Source organism: Triturus cristatus, chromosome 8 (genome assembly GCF_964204655.1).
Source record: "Triturus cristatus chromosome 8, aTriCri1.1, whole genome shotgun sequence".
Classification (NCBI taxonomy): Eukaryota; Metazoa; Chordata; class Amphibia; order Caudata; family Salamandridae; genus Triturus; species Triturus cristatus.
The window spans coordinates 7,078,409-7,095,785 of record NC_140591.1 but is presented as its reverse complement, the minus strand read 5'-3'; the positions used below and the strand labels follow the sequence as shown (position 1 = coordinate 7,095,785).

The 17,377-nt window shown below is 48.5% G+C and overlaps 1 protein-coding gene across 1 annotated transcript in view; it reads left to right on the top strand.

The window, feature by feature from the left end:
* SPAG17 (sperm associated antigen 17) overlaps positions 1 to 17,377 on the top strand; it is a 1,802,643-nt gene that overhangs the window by 1,045,994 nt on the left and 739,272 nt on the right. Inside the window, exon 25 of the mRNA XM_085620708.1 lies at positions 4,125 to 4,244. Coding sequence (XP_085476834.1) covers positions 4,125 to 4,244 — 120 coding nt within the window. The remainder of the gene's footprint in view (positions 1 to 4,124; positions 4,245 to 17,377) is intronic.

The window sequence follows — 17,377 nt, the reverse complement described above, 5'->3', positions numbered from 1 at the left end:
GACGGGTGCTCTTGTCGTCTCTGCGGAATCACCTCGCAAGCAAAGGTGAGTCTTGTGAGGTACACGACACCTCTCTTCTACACCTCATGGCTAGTCTAGCTTTCGCCCCTTTCATGGCAACAGAAGGGGTTTTCAGCAGTGTTAGCCCTATCCCAGCCACCGTCCTGGGCAGACTTCCCAAGTTGTGCGCAGACGTGGACACGGTTCATTCCATCCTAGGAATGGAAGCCAGAAGTCTTCAGCCACCCTGCCCTTGGCAACCTTCAAGCACTCCTAGTCTGACTCTGAAAGACCACGCCACTCCAGTTGGCGGGAAAATCCGTCATCATCTCCCCCACAGGAGGTCCATAACATCAGACAAGTGGGTCTTGCAGATAATTCAGGAGGGCTATTCTCTGCCTTTCCTTTGTTTGCCTCCTCCCATTCTGCCAAATCTGGAACGGCTGCCGGAGGATCATTTAAAATTGCTCAAGGAGGAAGTTACAGCTCTCATGGCCAAGAAGCTATAGAGAGGGTCCCGGATTCAGGAGTACGCAGTGACTGTTATTACCGCTACTTTCTGATTCCGAAAAAGAACAAAGGGTTGCGGCCCATTTTAGATCTTCAGAACGTCAGTCTCTTCCTGAAGAAGGAGAAGTTCAAGATGCTCACTCTGGCTCAGGTGTTGTCTGCCCTAGACCAAGAAGACTGGATGGTAGAGTTGGACCTGCAGGATGCGTATTTGTACATCCCTATCATGCCGGGTCACAGGTGTTACCTGTGGTTCAAGGTAGGCCACGAGAACTTTCAGTTTACTGTGGTCCCCTTTGGCCTTATAAGTGCCCCTCGGGTATTCACCAAGGTGATGGTGGTGGTCGCATCTGTGCAGGTTAGGGGTGTCAGACTTCTCCTACATCGACGACTGGCTGTTGAAGGCGTCCTCACCCCAGGCTCCCACCTTCAGACTACGGCGGACCTCCTGCATTCTCTGGGATTCTCTATAAACGTTCCTAAGTCACACCTGACTCCTTCTCAGATGCCCCCTTTCATAGGAGCTTCTGTGGACACAGTGCAGTTTTGGGCCTATCCTCCCGAGCAGCGAGTCCAGGATATTCAGGCTATGATTCAGATATTTCAGCCTCTATCCTTGATTTTGGTGAGACTGACTCTGAGGCTGTTGGGCCTCATGGCCTTCTGCATCCTGTCGGTAAAGCTTGCCAGGTGGTGTATGCAGGCTCTGCAGTGGGACCTGGAGTTCCAGTGGGCCCAGATTTCGGAAGGAACTGCGAGAGTTCTGCCGTGGTAGTTGGTGGACCGCGATTGGGTAAATGGCAGACCCCTCTCCCTTCCCCAACCAGATCTCACAGTAGTGACAGATGTTACTTCTGGGATGGGTGGCCATCTTGGAGAGGTGGAGATCAGAGGACTCTGGTTTCCGGCGGAGTCGGGGCTCCATATACATTTGTTGGAGCTTCGAGTGATTCAGTTGGCATTGAAGGCATTTATTCCCTCTGTCATGGGGAACTTAATGCAGGAGTTCACAGACAACACCTCCGATATGTGGTACTGCAACAAGCAGAGTGGGGTGGGGTCGTGGACCCTGCGTCTCTGGACATGGCTGGAATAGCAGGTCATAACCCTGGTGGTTCAACACCTGGCAGGTTCTCTGAAAGCCAGAGCGGACAAACTCAGCAATCTATGCCTAGCAGATCACAAATGGCATCTCTAGTCGGAGGTGGTGTAAGGTCTCTTTCAGCAGTGGGGAGATCCATGGTTAGATCTGTTCACCACTGAAGAAAACGCGCAGTGTTTCCAAAGTGGCTATCACTCAGCGACGTATTTCGGCACGAGTGAAGCTCGGGACTGCTGTACGCATTTCCACCCATACCACTCCTGTCCAGAGTTCTAAACAAGATCAGGAATGACCGGGCCCAAGTCATTCTTGTGGCTCCGGACTGGGAAAGGAGAGTCTGGTATCTGGAGCTTCTGAAACTGAGCATCCATCCTGCGGTCAGGCTGCCCCTTTGGGAGGATCTTCTGTTGCAGCAACAGGGGAGGGTTCTCCACCCAAACCTGTCCACACTGCGCCTCCATGCATGGAGATTGAGTGGTGACAGTTGATGGCTTTTGACCTTCCTCCAAAAGTATGCAATGTTATTTTGTCAGCCCGGCGGCCCTCCACTTGGATGGTATACGCCTGCTGTTGGCAGACGTTTTGTTATACCGTACAGAAAAGGTCTATTGACCCTCTTTCTGCTTCTCTTTCTACTGCACTTCTGTTCATTCTGACCCTGGCCCAGCAGGGCTCTGCTTTGGGTACTCTCAAGGGTTATCTTTCTGGTCCGTCTGCTGTTTTGTGGCTGTCAGACCAGCCCTCTCTCTTTAGGTCTCCAATTGTAAATAGTTTTTTGAAGGGGCGGGCTCACTTGTTTCCGCCCGCGCCCTTTCTTTTCCCGCAGTGGGACCTTAATTTGCTCCTCACTTTTCTTATGTGTGCTCCCTTCGTGCCTCTGCACAATTGTCCCCTTGGGCGGCTTACCATCAAGAACAGCCTTTCTGGTGGCGATAACATCTGCCCGCTGGTGAGAGAGTTACAGGCGCTATCTTGTACACCTCCACTGCCTGGACCCAAAAAGAGCGTTGTCGTTGACTGCACAAAAGAGTTCTGGGTGGACTGCCACTCTTTGTGGGGTACATGGGAGCTAAGAAATGGTTGGACAGTGCAGAAAAGGACCATTTCTTGCTGAGTCGTTCTCTGCATAAAGATCTGCTATGTCCTGGCAAAGAAGCAGCCCCCTGAGGGATTGAGGGCCCATTCCTCCAGGGGAAATCCTGCGACTAAGGCCCTGGCTCGGGGTGTCCCAGTCCTGGACATCTGTCAGGCAGCAACGTGGGCATCTTTGCACACATTTGCCAAACACTACTTCCTGGACAGTCTGGTCCGCAGGGATGGGCATTTTCGTCATTTAGTCCTGCAGGACATCCTAGTGTGAGGAATTGGTCCGCAACCCAACACCGTGAGGGTATGACTTGGGTATCTAATTCAAAGGTATGAAATCTACAGCTATAAGTCTCTATCAGATAAACAATTAACTTACCTTCAGTGACAGATTATCTGGTAGAGACAATATCTAGCTGCATATTCCTTACAGGCCCACCCATGCCTTCCTGCTTTGCGGACTGATTTTGTTCGGGCTAGGGTTACTCCCTTTTTCAGGGCCCTAGGTTTGCATACGTTTACGTCAATTACTTTGTGACTCTGCGCTTCTGGCGTGGAAAAAACAAAAAGTACTGATGTCCGCTCGCCTGGGTGGCACATATATAGGTGACCGCGACATCATAACCAACGCTAACGATGATGAGACGATGTCATGCGGAACCGAATGGATCCACCCGCTGCCGCGCGCAAGGGGTATCGCTCAAGCAAAAGATATCAGATCCAGCCTGACGCCTTGGGGAATCCCAAGGTCAAGAATCTGCAGCGAGATATGTTTTTACCAGATAATGTGTTACCGAAGGTAAGTAACTTCTCCTTCTGTGCGGCCATGCTTGCACCCCCAAACTAGGATCACAGGGACATAACTTTCCCTTCTGTGAGGCCCTTCTTGCACCCCTAGGTTACGATCACAGGTCAGTAACTTTCCCTTCTTCATGGCCCTGCCTTCACCCCTAGACTAGGATCACCGATCAGTAACTTTCCCTTCTTCATGGCCCTGCTTGCACCCCTAGTCTAGAATCACAGGTAAGTAACTTCCACATCTGTGTGGCGCTACTTGCACCCTTAGACTAGGATTACAGGTCAGTAACCTGCCCCTTCTGTGTGACCCTGCTTGTCCACAAACCCAGGATCACAGGTAAGCAACTTCTACTTCTGTGAGGCCCTGTGTGCATCCCCAGGGCTAAGATCACAGGTCAGTAACTACACCTTCTGGATGTCCCTGCTTGCACCTCTAGCCTAGGATTCCATCCCCTGTCTCTTTCATGATTCATGGCACTCCAACCAGATTGAGCACTCAAGAGTGAATCATCCACCAGATATTGCTGGTCTGTTTCTGCAGATCGGGTTAATGTTTGATGTAGAAGAGTCAGGAATGTGTGACAGACAAGATATAGTGAATCAGCTCCAACCCTTTTTTCTCATTTAGTTTCAGAAAAGTCACATAAAGAGGAGAAGAGTGTGAGCAAGTTTGGGTCATTTTCTGGCATCCTAATGAACGGGGTGCAGCTGTCGCTCAGCAAATATGGACCCAGCGGAAAAGCAAGAGGTAAGAGACTGCGGGGATCACGCATCGCTCCCACATGGCAGCGTGCCAATTGTGGACTTTTTGTCAATCAGAACATAAAAGATCACATGTTCGAGGGCACATTTCCTTTTAGATCTTACCTGCAGACTGCTTTAGCTGTCTGTTGTCAAGATCCAGGGCCTGATTCACAAAGGGTCTCTGCACCTGTGGCAGAGGCCCCACAGACGTGGGGGCGTCTCCACACTTGTGGCGGAGGTTCCGCAGACTTGGGGAAGTCTCTGCACCTGTGGCGGAGGTCCCACAGACGTGGGGGAGTCTCCACACTTGTGGCGGAGGCTCTGCAGACTTGGGGAAGTCTCTGCACTTGTAGCGGAGGCCCCGCAGACGTAGGGAAGTCTCTGGGGGTGGAATCACCGCAGTGAGATTTCTCACTGTGGAGATTCCACCCGCGTGCGGAGATATCTCCACAACTGCAGAGCCTCCACCATGAGTAAGGAAGCCATTTGTGAATCAGGTCCCTAGTGTCTACAATGCGATAAAATATTTGAGAGGACTTTGGGTCACACCCTTGCTCACGGCAGGACGGCTTTCTTATCTATCTCAGTTCTATGTTCCTCTTTCAATAGCTTCCCTCCATATTCTTGTGTGTGTCCTGTATCTGGAGCGTTTCATATTTACCATGTTTTGATGGGATCATTTGTATCACTCCACTGATGACATCTGCAAACTATTTTTTAATTTGTGTATCGGATAGAGACTTCTAGGCGCAAATTCCTTACCTTCGAATTATCCCAAGGTGTCAGACTGGATCCGGAATTTGTTTCGGAAATAGTGCCCCTGCACACCAGTAGGTAGTGCCGTTCAGCTCCATGTGATGGCGTCTGCATCGTCCGTGCCAGAAGTGATGTGTGCAGTGCCTATAAAGACGCTACCGCAGCACCCTGACATCAGTTCTTTTCTTTCTGCACCAGTCAGTGAAGATCCGGAGAATAGCTACCCCTTTAGTCATTTTTGACTACAATTTTATTGACTTTTGTCAAAGTTTTTTTGAGGTTTTTCCTCCTGGTGTGGCAGGATGTCATCAAGGAAGGCTGGCTTCAAGTCCTGTGGTGCTTGTTACCAATCAATGTCAGTGACGGACCCGCACCTTGTATGCCTCTGGTGCCTAGAGCGCGATCACGACCCATAGGCCTGCGCAGATTGCCATTCCATGAACCCAAAGGCCATGAGGGAGCGATCCCTTAAGTTCTTGGCAGCTCAATGTGCAACGATCGAGGTCCTGGTCGAGAGGAAGGTCCTGGGAGCATTTGCGGAGTCCAAGATCCTTGTCGCACTCAAAGTCGTTGGGTCATTCCAGTAAGTCACACCACCACAAGAAGAAGCCAATGAAATCTTCAACTTCCCCATGTCCGTTGGCCAGCGAAGGAGCATCCACATGAGGCCTGGCTCCATGATTGAGCGTGGGCCGTCTCCATGCCACCCAAGTTTCCGGGAGTGACCCCCACCAAGCTAAAAGAATTCTCTGAGGCTATGCGCCTCATATTTGGGCGGCCCGGTCCCTCCACATTCGAGAGGTTCGGCAGAGGCCACTTCAGGTTCTCCACCAGCGGCTCTGGTTCCAGCACCAGTCTGGCCCTAGAATCCACTCCTGGGTCCAGACCGATGGTGATCTTGCCACTTCGACTGGCACCAGTCCTGATGTCACCGCCTCCGGCACTTCTGATACCCACCGGCAATGCCGTCCCCATTCTAATCCCTGACTGAAGGGCATCGTCCAATGCAGACTTCAACCCAACTGGAGCCATGCCTTCCAGGCCAGAGCCTGAGCCCTATCTTATGAGCTAGGACTGGGGGAGGAATAGGAGTGGTCGTTGGACCCAGGCTGTCGTCTTGACAGATTACGGTGGACCTCCTGCACTCGCTCAGGTATACTACCAATGTGCCGAAGTCACACCTGACTCCCTCTCAGATGCTTCCTTTCATCTGAACCATTCTAGACACAGTTCCGTTTCGGGCTTATCCTCCTGAACAACGAGTCCAGGGTATATAGGCTACTGATGTTTTAGCCTCTATACTGTATTTCGGTGAGACTGACTCTGGGGCTGCTTGGCCTCATGGCCTCCTGCATCCTGCTGGTGAGACATGCCCGCGGGCATATGCACAGACTCTGCAGTGGGGCATGAAGTTCCAGTGTGGGGAGCAGTAGAGAAATCTCTCCAACATGGTCCAGATCTCAGAGGGAACTGCAAAAAGAACTGCTGTGGTGGCTTACAAATTGTGACTGGGTCAGTGGGAGATCACTCTTCCGTCCCCAACCAGATCTGACAGTAGTGGTCATCAGATGGAGATCAGGTGGAAATCAGGGGACTCTGATCTCCGGCAGAATCTGAACACCACATCAACCTATTGGAGCGCTGAGTGATACAATTGGCATTGAAGGCCTTTCTGCCCTCCATCAAGGGAAGGCTAGAACAAGTTTTCACCGAGATAACACCACAGCCATGTGGTACTGCAACAAACAGGGTGGGGTGGGGTTGTGGACCCTTTATCAGGAGGCTCTGCATCTCCGGACTTGGCTGGAACATTAGGACATTTCTCTGGTGATTCAAAATCTAGCAGGCTCTCTGAACGCCGGAGTGGACGAACTCAGCAGCAGATGCCTAACGGATCACGTATGGTGTCTCCATCTGGAGGTGGTGCAAGGTCTCTTTCAGCAGTCAGGGGAGCTTCGGTTAGATCTGTTCACCACTGCCAAGAATGCGCAATATCAGTAGCTCTGTGCGTTGGAGTTTCCAAGGTGGCTCTCACTCGGCGACATTTTTGTCTCGAGTGGAGCTCATGCCTCCTGTATGCCTTTCTGCCCCTACCACTGCTTCCCAGAGTTCTCAGGAAGATTAGGAATGACTGGGCTCAAGTCATTATTATTATCGATTGGGTGCGGAGAGTTTGCTATCCTGAGCTGTTGAGCATGGCCATCAATCCTCCGATCAGGTTGCCCCTACAGGAGGATCTTCTGTCGCAGCAGGGGAGGGTTCGCCACTCCAACCTGTACACTCTGCGTCTTGTTGCGTGGAAGTTAAGCAGTGACAGTTGACAGCTTCCGACATTCCTCTTGAAGTCTGTAATGTTATCTTGGCAGCCAGACATCCCTCCACTAAGATGGTATGCGCCTGCCATTGGAGAAAATTTGTGACATGGTGTACAGAAAGACAGATTGATCCCCTTTCTGCCTCTCTTTCTCAGGGTTCTGCTTTTCATCCTTTCTCTTGCCCAGCAGACCTCTGCTCTGGGCACTCTCAAGGGCAATCTCTCTGCTATTTCTGCCTTTTTTGGTTGCCTGAACAGCCATCCCTCCTCAAATCCCCTATTGCTAATAGGTTCTTGAAAGGTTACAATGTTTGTTCCCACCTTCCCCTTTCATTATGTCCAAGTGGGACCTCAATATCGTTCTCACTTTTCTTATGAGTGCTCCTTTTGAGCTTTTGCACAACTGTCCACTCAGGCTCCTTACTATGAAAACGGTCTTTTTCGTGGCTATAACATCTGCCCGGAGGGTCAGCGAGATTCAGACTTTGATTCACACGTCCCTACTTCAACGTCTTCTTGCACGTATTCACAGAGCACCACTGCTTGTACCTTCAGGTCCATCAAGATGGGCATTTTGCTTGTTCGGTCCTGCAGGACTTCCTCAGATGAAATTGATTCTCATACCCTCCTCCGGGCATGGTATTTCTTGGGTATCTATTCTTAGGTAAGAAATCTGTTGTTAGAAGTCTCTATCAGATGACCAAGTTACTTTCCTTTGGTAACGCCTTATCTGATAGAGACACTGTCGAGCCACAGATTCCATAGCGACCCACCCATCCTCCCTGCTCTGCTAACAGATTTCTAGGACAGGGCTGTTCCCTTTTCAGGGTCCTAGTTTTTACACACCAGTGGTAAGTGTCCTTCATTGCTCTGCGCTCCTGGCGTGGACAGTCGCGGAAAGAAACTGACGTAAGCATGCTGGGGTGGTGCCTATATAGGCACTGCATACTTCACTTCTGGCACGGATGACACCACCGACGCCAGGCGGAGCAGAATGACGCCACCTACCGGTGTGCTGGGGTACTGCTTATGAAAGAATTGCCGGATCCAACCTAATGCTGGGGATAATTCTAAGGTATGCAATCTAGAGCTAGATAGAATCTCTACAAGATAAGGAGTAACATGTTCTTCTGCACTCAGTAGGAGCGCATTTCTTTCTTTGCTCTCTCCCACTCTGATTATTCCCCATACCCTCTTTAGAGCCTTACCACTCTCCCCATCCCCACTTATTTGTTGGCCACCTAAACCTTTTCCGACTCATGTATTGTGCACCTTTTTTTAGTTTGGACAAAAAATGCTTTGGTAAGGGCCTGGCTGCTGCATTCTGCTACCAGGTTGCTTGTTTCTTTCATTTAAGCCTAAAGCCACAACTGCTATTTGATGGCGAGTGGGCATTAGCATCAGGACCTGCTCACCCTAACCTCCCAAACAACCCCCCACGTTGTAACTCCCACTCACATGCAGGTTCCTAGAGCAGTTTTTACAAGAATATATGTGTGTGTATGTGTGCGTAAAAGTTCAAAACCAAGTTTCCCTAGGAAATGGAGATTGTGGTTTGCTCATAAGTTTGGTGTCGTTTGACGAATCTTCATGGAACTTTCCAAAAAAAGGTTCATCCAACTCAGCTTGTTCCTAGAAGGTTTGAGGGTGATCCATCAAGAGGGCGTGGCCTTTTTCCAAGCTATCTCCCATAGGAAGTTTATGACACAGCAAAAACGGCGGAATGGAATGGCATCAAATGTGGCAGAAGGCTTGATCTTTACTCGGCAAGCTTACTTTTGTGATTTGGTGAAAATCCGTTCAGTAGTTTTGGAAAAATGAAAATAATTATTTTTCTATAAAAAAAAAAAAAACTCTAGCATGCACAGCCTTCTCCCTGCAGAAAGCTTTCATGGTGCAGGATTGGACAACTGTGGAGGGTTGGGTCCAAGTCCTGGCCACAGCCAAAGGCCCATCGGGCAACCCCATGCCGTGCATGGCCAATGACCATGACAGGCGGAGGGCCGGTTGCTAGCAGTGGGTGGGAAAGGTAATAACATATTACTTTACGTTAACAAAACACTAGAAAATCACCAAATAAGCAAAGGTTAAAGTTACAATATAATTAGGTATGGTGACAAGATCTTTATTTACATTAAAGCAAACCCCATAAATTCACTGAAGAAAACCAAAGGTTAAAGTGACATTATAGTTCGGTTCAAATGTAAGTTACAACAAACCATTTCAAACAAGAAACACTGAAATTCACCAGCTACATTTAAATCAAGTAACTATAACTTGCGCACTTGTCATGCTCCGCTCATGACCTCACACATGACCTCACAAATGACATCACTCGTGACATGTTCTATGATATCATTGTTGATAACATTTAAAATGACATCATTAATGATGTCACTGTGCATGGCATGTACACAAAGGCCGTGTGCCGCAAGGCAATGGGTGCCACCGGTGGTGTTGGGTGCAAGGCCTGGCCAAAGGCTAGCCCCGCGGCCGACCCCACACTACACCCGGCAATAGACATCGAACTCTACATTAAAAAAACAGAGGAATGCACTGAAACAAAGGTTAAAGTGAAGTGACTTTATAGTTAGGAATGTTTATATTATCTTACTTTACATATAAAAAAACATACAAATTCACAAAAAAAATAAAGGTTATAGGGCCGTCATAATTAGGTGAAATGTTGGTTAAAATATTCTGTTATAAACTAACAAACCCACTGAAATTCACCAGCTCTAGTAATCTCAAGTATTTCTAACCCGTGCCCTAAAGTAACTATAACTCACGCCCTCGTTATGCACTGCTAATTTTCTCACATATTACATCACTCAGCGGGTAGTGGATCGCTGAAATGATTGGAAGGTACTAAGGACACCATAGCGAGGAGCAGCTCCGAGACATCTGGAAGGAGAAAGGAATTCCAAGAGGCATCATTTTTTTGGGAGAATAACCAGTGGGTAAAGACACTACTGATAATGCAGTGTAGTTCAGACGCCGCAAAATGGGAGTGTCAGGTTGCAGCACCAGTTAAATTTTTCTTGTTACTTTTTTCAGAGAAGTGCACTGAGAAGTCCTCCCCACTAGGAAGTGAGGTCGTAGGTGTCGAGATAGGGTTGGAAGAGTGGTTAGCTTGTTGCTTGATGATTTCAAAGAGCTTCTTGGGTCTATTCTTAGCGCCATCCCGCTGAGCCCTGAGGTGGTCTGTTTTAGCAATGCTGAAGTGTTTGTTGTAGGTACTTCTCACCTTCCTTAGCGGAATGAGGCTTGTGGTGGAGGGCGCGTTTCTCCAACGCCTCTCTGAGAGCCTAAGTTTGCAATGTTCATCATTTTGGGCACCTTTAAACCAAGGGTTGGATTGTTTGACTGGAATCCTTTTGAGTTGCTTCGGCACAATAGTGTAAAACATATTAGCCACCGTGCTAATGTAGTGATCAGAAAAATCGTCTAGGTTGGTGGTGTTAAGCGGCAGCTGAAGCCTATTCTTGGTGTTGGAAGTTAGAAAATTAATGTTGATGTCTCTCAGAATGAGAGTCAGTTGTTTAGCTTTAAGAGGTTGTCCCTGTCTGCACGTGACCTTTTCCAGGATGTGGAAGGAAATTTGATGATGATTCGACCATTCACAGGGTAGAATGTAATCTATAAGATTGAGGGACGCGCCCTTGTTATGCGTAGGTCCCTTAAAGACCTGTGAAAAGTTGAGATCGGAGAGGAAAGCCTTAAAGGAGCAAACTAAAGGATCATTTGTGTCATTCCAGTGGAGGTTAAAGTCTCTGAGGAAGATATGGCAGAGTTGGTCTGAACAAGAGCTAATGAGCTACATGATTTGCTCTATGAAGAGCAGATTGTCACCCGGTGGATGACAAATCCTGTGGAGCACACAGACAATCCTGCCCTTATTCCAAATTTCGGTGACTAGTTGCTCACATGAAGATAGCAAAGCATTTTGAGATTGCTTTATAGTGAGTCTGGTGCGGTGAATGCAAGCAATGCCCCCCGCCCCCATTTTAACAAGTCAATCGCACCTGATAATGGCATAATCAGGAGGGATTAAGATGTCAAGAACAGGGAAGGAGGCATCATTGAGCCAGATTTCAGTGAGAATCAATAGGTCCAAATTTTGCGAAATGATGAGTTCAGAAATATCAGCTGCAGTTGAGCAGCATCGATTTGATGTGAGCGCTGGTAGTGACCACATCATGATTAGAGGTAGTTATTTGAAGTAGGTTTTCTTTATTAACTGATCTGAGGTTGACCCTAGGTTCCCTGTCAGGGTCAGAGGTAATAGTAGGGATGTTGATAGTAGAGTTGTAGGAGGAGAAAACCCCCGAGCCACTGTACGGGAATAAAAGAGCGAGAGTGTCCTCATCTGACAGCTGAGGTTGAAACCTACGAGGCCTAGAATGATGGTTAGGGAGAGGCCTGGAACTCCAATTGGAGCTAAGTGGGGAGAGAAAATGGACTGTTCGTCCTTGCCGTAAAAATCTCTTGGAGGATTGTGTTGATCAGTCCCAGGGGAGAGGTGTATATCCCAGAGCTTCTCCATCTTCATGGAGAGCTGTAGGAGGGTCTGCAGGGGAGAGGTGTGTATCCCGGAGCTTCTCCATCTGCATGGAGAGCTGTAGGAGGGTCTGCAGGGGAGAGGTGTGTATCCCGGAGCTTCTCCATCTGCATGGAGAGTTGTTGGAGGGTCTGCAGGGGAGAGGTGTGTATCCCGGAGCTTCTCCATCTGCATGGAGAGCTGTAGGAGGGTCTGCAGGGGAGAGGTGTGTATCCCGGAGCTTCTCCATCTGCATGGAGAGCTGTAGGAGGGTCTGCAGGGGAGAGGTGTATATCCCGGAGCTTCTCCATCTTCATGGAGAGCTGTAGGAGGGTCTGCAGGGGAGAGGTGTGTATCCCGGAGCTTCTCCATCTTCATGGAGAGCTGTAGGAGGGTCTGCAGGGGAGAGGTGTGTATCCCGGAGCTTCTCCTACTGCATGGAGAGCTATAGGAGGGTCTGCAGGGGAGAGGTGTGTATCCCGGAGCTTCTCCATCTGCATGGAGAGCTGTAGGAGGGTCTGCAGGGGAGAGGTGTGTATCCCGGAGCTTCTCCATCTGCTTAGAGAGCTGTAGGAGGGTCTGCAGGGGAGAGGTGTGTATCCCGGAGCTTCTCCATCTGCATGGAGAGCTGTAGGAGGGTCTGCAGGGGAGAGGTGTGTATCCCGGAGCTTCTCCATCTTCATGGAGAGCTGTAGGAGGGTCTGCAGGGGAGAGGTGTATATCCCGGAGCTTCTCCATCTTCATGGAGAGCTGTAGGAGGGTCTGCAGGGGAGAGGTGTGTATCCCGGAGCTTCTCCATCTTCATGGAGAGCTGTAGGAGGGTCTGCAGGGGAGAGGTGTGTATCCCGGAGCTTCTCCATCTGCATGGAGAGCTGTAGGAGGGTCTGCATGATCTCTTTGACAGCAAGGAGATCCTGCTTGAGGTCAGCTATCTTCTCTTCCAGGTAAGGGTGGGTAATGCCCTCCGCAGCCTGGGTGGAGAAGTGTGGCTCAATGGTTAGAGCGACAGACCCTGATGCAGAGGTCTGGCCCGGACCAGGGTTCAATTCCCGCCTCAGCGCGTCTTGGGCTCAATTTCCCCGGACCCGATAATTCTCGCCTCGGTGCCTATTCTAATCATGGGTCCCACTCTGCAACTCTGGGCAATAGCTTGCTTAATCTCCACAATGGCCCCAAAAGCGCTAGGATGCCTGGCTTCACCCTGGGGGTGCCCAGGAGTGGGCACTTCACAGGGAAAGGCCAGGAAGGGTTCCACAGCGGTATGTGCACAGCGCCTGAGAGACCCTTTCGAGGGTGTGCGGAGCGCTATATAAATGCACTACATTTACATTTACATTTATAGCCGGCCCAGGATGAGACAATGGGTATGATCCAATTGTGAGGGGGGTATTGGATGGTATATTAAGTCCCTTACCACAGTTACAGGGGGAGATATAATCCCACTTGAGAATGGTCTTGAAATCCACAAAGGGAGGAGGATTAGCATGAAGAGGAGTAAGATTAGGTGCAAGGGGGCGCTGAGCAGATCCTGGGGTAGGATTAGTAACGGGGCAAGGCGGTTTTAAGGGGGGCTCCTTTAACGACTAGGCTGCATCTGTTTACGCTGCCCGGTGCATACCTGTGTGCCCTTGTGGTGCCTGGGGCAGCTGCATCTGTCGCTGGTTCCTGTCTCTCCCTCCCGCCGTCGCCGGACATCGCGACCGCAGTGTGGGGGGAGCGCAAGACGGGACTACACTTCCCAAGATCCCTGGAAACCCCGGAACCGGAATTGGCATAGTTTCGCGCCCGAAGGCGCTACTAAAGTGACTCCGCCCCCCGCGACCCGGGGGGCTAAGCCCGGGCAAAGGGCGGGCCCTCTGTGGCCCTCAGAGGCACAAGGAGGCCGGGCTGGGCCACATCTATTGCCATAAAAATCAAGGTACTGTAATCCGATTGGTTTTCCAAACTATCGTGATCCACTTGTGAGGCTGAGTGGTGGACAAAGTTTTTAACACTTATATACTGGTCACTGATTCCTTGAAGTATAAGCAGGGGACCTTAATCTATTCTTTTGATGTGCCCCGACCACTCGGGCAGTGAAGTACTAAATTGTGACTGTAATTTGCGCATCTTGTGTGGGATACACTGAGAGAAGGGGGACTGTGACCGATAGGGTACCATGGCTTCCAAACCTAAAACAAGATCATCGAAGAGAAAACCAAGTACCCCATCGGTGGCCAAACAAACTGGATCGAATATCACTAATGTAGCTGGACACTTAGCCCCCCCCACTGCCATAGATCTCATGCTACGTAAGGTCATTGGGGCAGTGGATGGGGAGATTGAGCGCGCTGAGAGACGCCTCTCGATGACCCCTACAAACAACCCCCACTCACAAATACAGAGTACACTCTCGCAGGTGTTAGATATAAATCTTTGTGACAGCTCACAGGACAATACCAATGATATTTCATCTGAAAATGTGCCATGCGGCCAACTGGTATCAGAGATTGACCCTCCCCTTGCTATGTCAGCAAAAAGACTATTTGTACCAAAACATAGACCACCTAAAAGGCGCACAAAGAATATGCATGCAAGGAAATTAAAATCAATTAACATGGGTGGGAAGACACTAGAAGATGAGATTATAGAAGTAGATGTGCAAGGTCCACTAATCCCGCCAGGATGGCTCCAACCGGTAATAAGTGACCTTCAAAAACATTTAGAAACCTTCATTATCTCACAAATATATCCTTTAATTAGCAAAATTGATAAAATCACTAATGAATTGCAAAAGTTAGGGAGACTGAAGGAAAATGTAAATCCCATCTCTATTGGAAACCCAACTTCAATTGAAACCCCCTCCTCAAGGACATTCCCCATGAATAATAACTGCGCAAGCAATGAGCCATGTACTATTGCCCAGGTTCATGTGCCGCCTAAAACTATAGCCCACTCGCAGAACAGTGGCTCTAATGAAAATGTGAAAGAACCTAGCGCTAGACCCCAGGTTCCGCAAAGTCGGGCGCAGACGTTGTTAGGGCAGGTCGCTTCTCACAGCCAGGTAAATAAACAACAAAAAGACTATGAGAGCAAAGGAGAAACTCTCCCCCCCCTCGTGTAAATTTACCCCCCCAAACAAGCCCCTATGTTGTGGTACTTGCTGGGGTGCCTGAACTGAGGATGGGTCAAAAAGAGCCATACTTAGATTTAAAAAACAAGATTATTAATTGGCTTAATATACACAGACCGCTCCGGGGGCAGGAAAGGGGAGAAATTATTCACGTGAGGAGAGTATCATGGCTGGGGACCAGAGAGAAGGATATTGAGGGGGACTGTGTCATTGTAAATTTTAGGAATCCGGGTCTAGTGGAATATATATTGGGTAACTTTAATAAAAATGTAACTAGTACTGTACAGGCTATGCCATTAGGTTATTTCTATCTGAGAAGTAGAAACACATATCCCTTGGCCCAAAATCAGGGAAGGAGGGAAGGAGGAATAGACGATTATAGGAAAAGAAAACCTGAATATAGCCACTTTTCATCACTGGATCTGGACGGGCAGCAGTGGAAAAATAGATTCAGTCCCCTTCAATACCTGGACGAAAACGACTGACTAACCAACCCAGATATACAACCTGTGGGGAAAGAAACTAGAATGACCAGGGATAACATTGACTTAACTCCTACAGGAAGATATACACCGAACCCCCAGGAAGGCTCCCAGCAAAATCAGAATGGGGAGATACAAGACACCCGGCCTGAAGAGAGAGAGGCAGATGCTCTCCATATTTGTGATTCAAATTTGATAGGGAAACAGGGGGGAAAGGTGAAAATCACATCCTGGAATATAGCAGGTTTGGCAGGAAAAATAGCTAATGCAGATTTTAGAAATCAATTAAGGGAATCCCATATAGTAGCTCTACAGGAGACTTGGGCGGTTGAGCCCGACCTCTATCATTTGGAGGGTTACAAGTTATTTTTTGTCCCTGCACAAGAGAGTAGGGCAGGCAGAGCTAAAGGAGGCCTAATAATTTATGCTGATATTAATTTAAAGGGGAGATGGATAGTGCCATCCTGGACCTCAAAAAATTTGCAAGCAATAATATTTCATGGCTATGGGATGAAGGTACAACTATTTAACATTTATAACTCAGGCTCAGGAAGCGGCACTAAAACCGTGCTAGAGGAACTAGACACTAGATTACAACAGGAAGCCGATTCAAGGAAAGGCGGTGTAGATCCATTTGTCCTCTTAATGGGAGATTTAAATTGTCATTTATGCCCATATTTAACTACAGTAACCACGGACTGGGATCTTTGTCCAGTTAGTAAAGGGCCACACTTCGAGCACAGCTCGGAGGGTACATCACTTACAAAATTAATAGGTAGTCACTCATTAGTACATACCATGGATCTAGTAATCCCAGGGCCAAAGGCTACCTTGGTACCAACTTTTAAAGGCAGGGGATGTTCGTCTATTATAGACTACATCCTGATAACTGCCTTTGCCAAACAATGGGTGGGGATGGTATGCACTAAATGGAGTCCCTTTAGTGATCACAATCCCTTATTTATAGAAATACTCTGCAGGGGTTATGTTGAAATGAATAAACAGCTAGATATTATCTTACAGCCTTCAGATCAAGGAAGGCGCTTAAAATGGGCAAAAATCAATGCCTCAGAATTTTATACTGCACTGATAGTAAAGGGGAAAAAGTGGGTTGAAGAGTGTCTAGATTTTAAAATAGAAGGAGCTGATTTAGTAGCTGCCTTCAGCGAACTAACTAAATTGGCCGAAAAATTATTGGAGGCGAAAGGTCCTAGAAAATCTGGGACCCACCCAAGATGGTTTGACGCAAGTTGTGCACGAGCGTTAAGAAATCTAAAATTAAGCCTTAAAGTAATTCCAAGGGACACAGTGGAAGTGGTAAAGTGTAGGAAAATTTATAACATTAAGATCAAAGAAAGGAAGGCTTCCCTAAAAGCAGAACTATGGGCTGACTTAAGAGAGGCCGGTGAAAACAGGGATTTTATTGAATTCTGGAAAATCATAAATAGGCCCTGTTTTCACGACCAAAATGCCCCAGTTATTAGCACAAATATCCTCCCGCAGCAATGGATGACCCACTTCGAGAGCCTTTATAACCAGTCTAAAGATCCTAAACATAAAGGGGAATGGGATGGTAATAGGAGCTGGGTGCAGGATTTTACACTCTCCGAGATTATCCAGGCAATTAAAGGGTTGACTCCAAATAAAGCCCCCGGGCCTGATGGCACCCCCCCAGATTTGTATAGAAGTAATATTGACTTGTGGGCCCCAATTTTAACGAGGGTGTTAAATGCAGCTATCAAGACAGGACTCCCTAGGTCGTGGTCCACCGCCTTAATTGTACCTATTTTCAAGAAGGGAAATAGGGACAATCCTCAGTGTTACAGACCCATATCACTGATCGACGTTTCTGCCAAAATACTGGGGCGGGTGATCCTAAACCGCTCAATGATCTGGACAGAAGAGCACCATACAATAGTGGATACCCAGTATG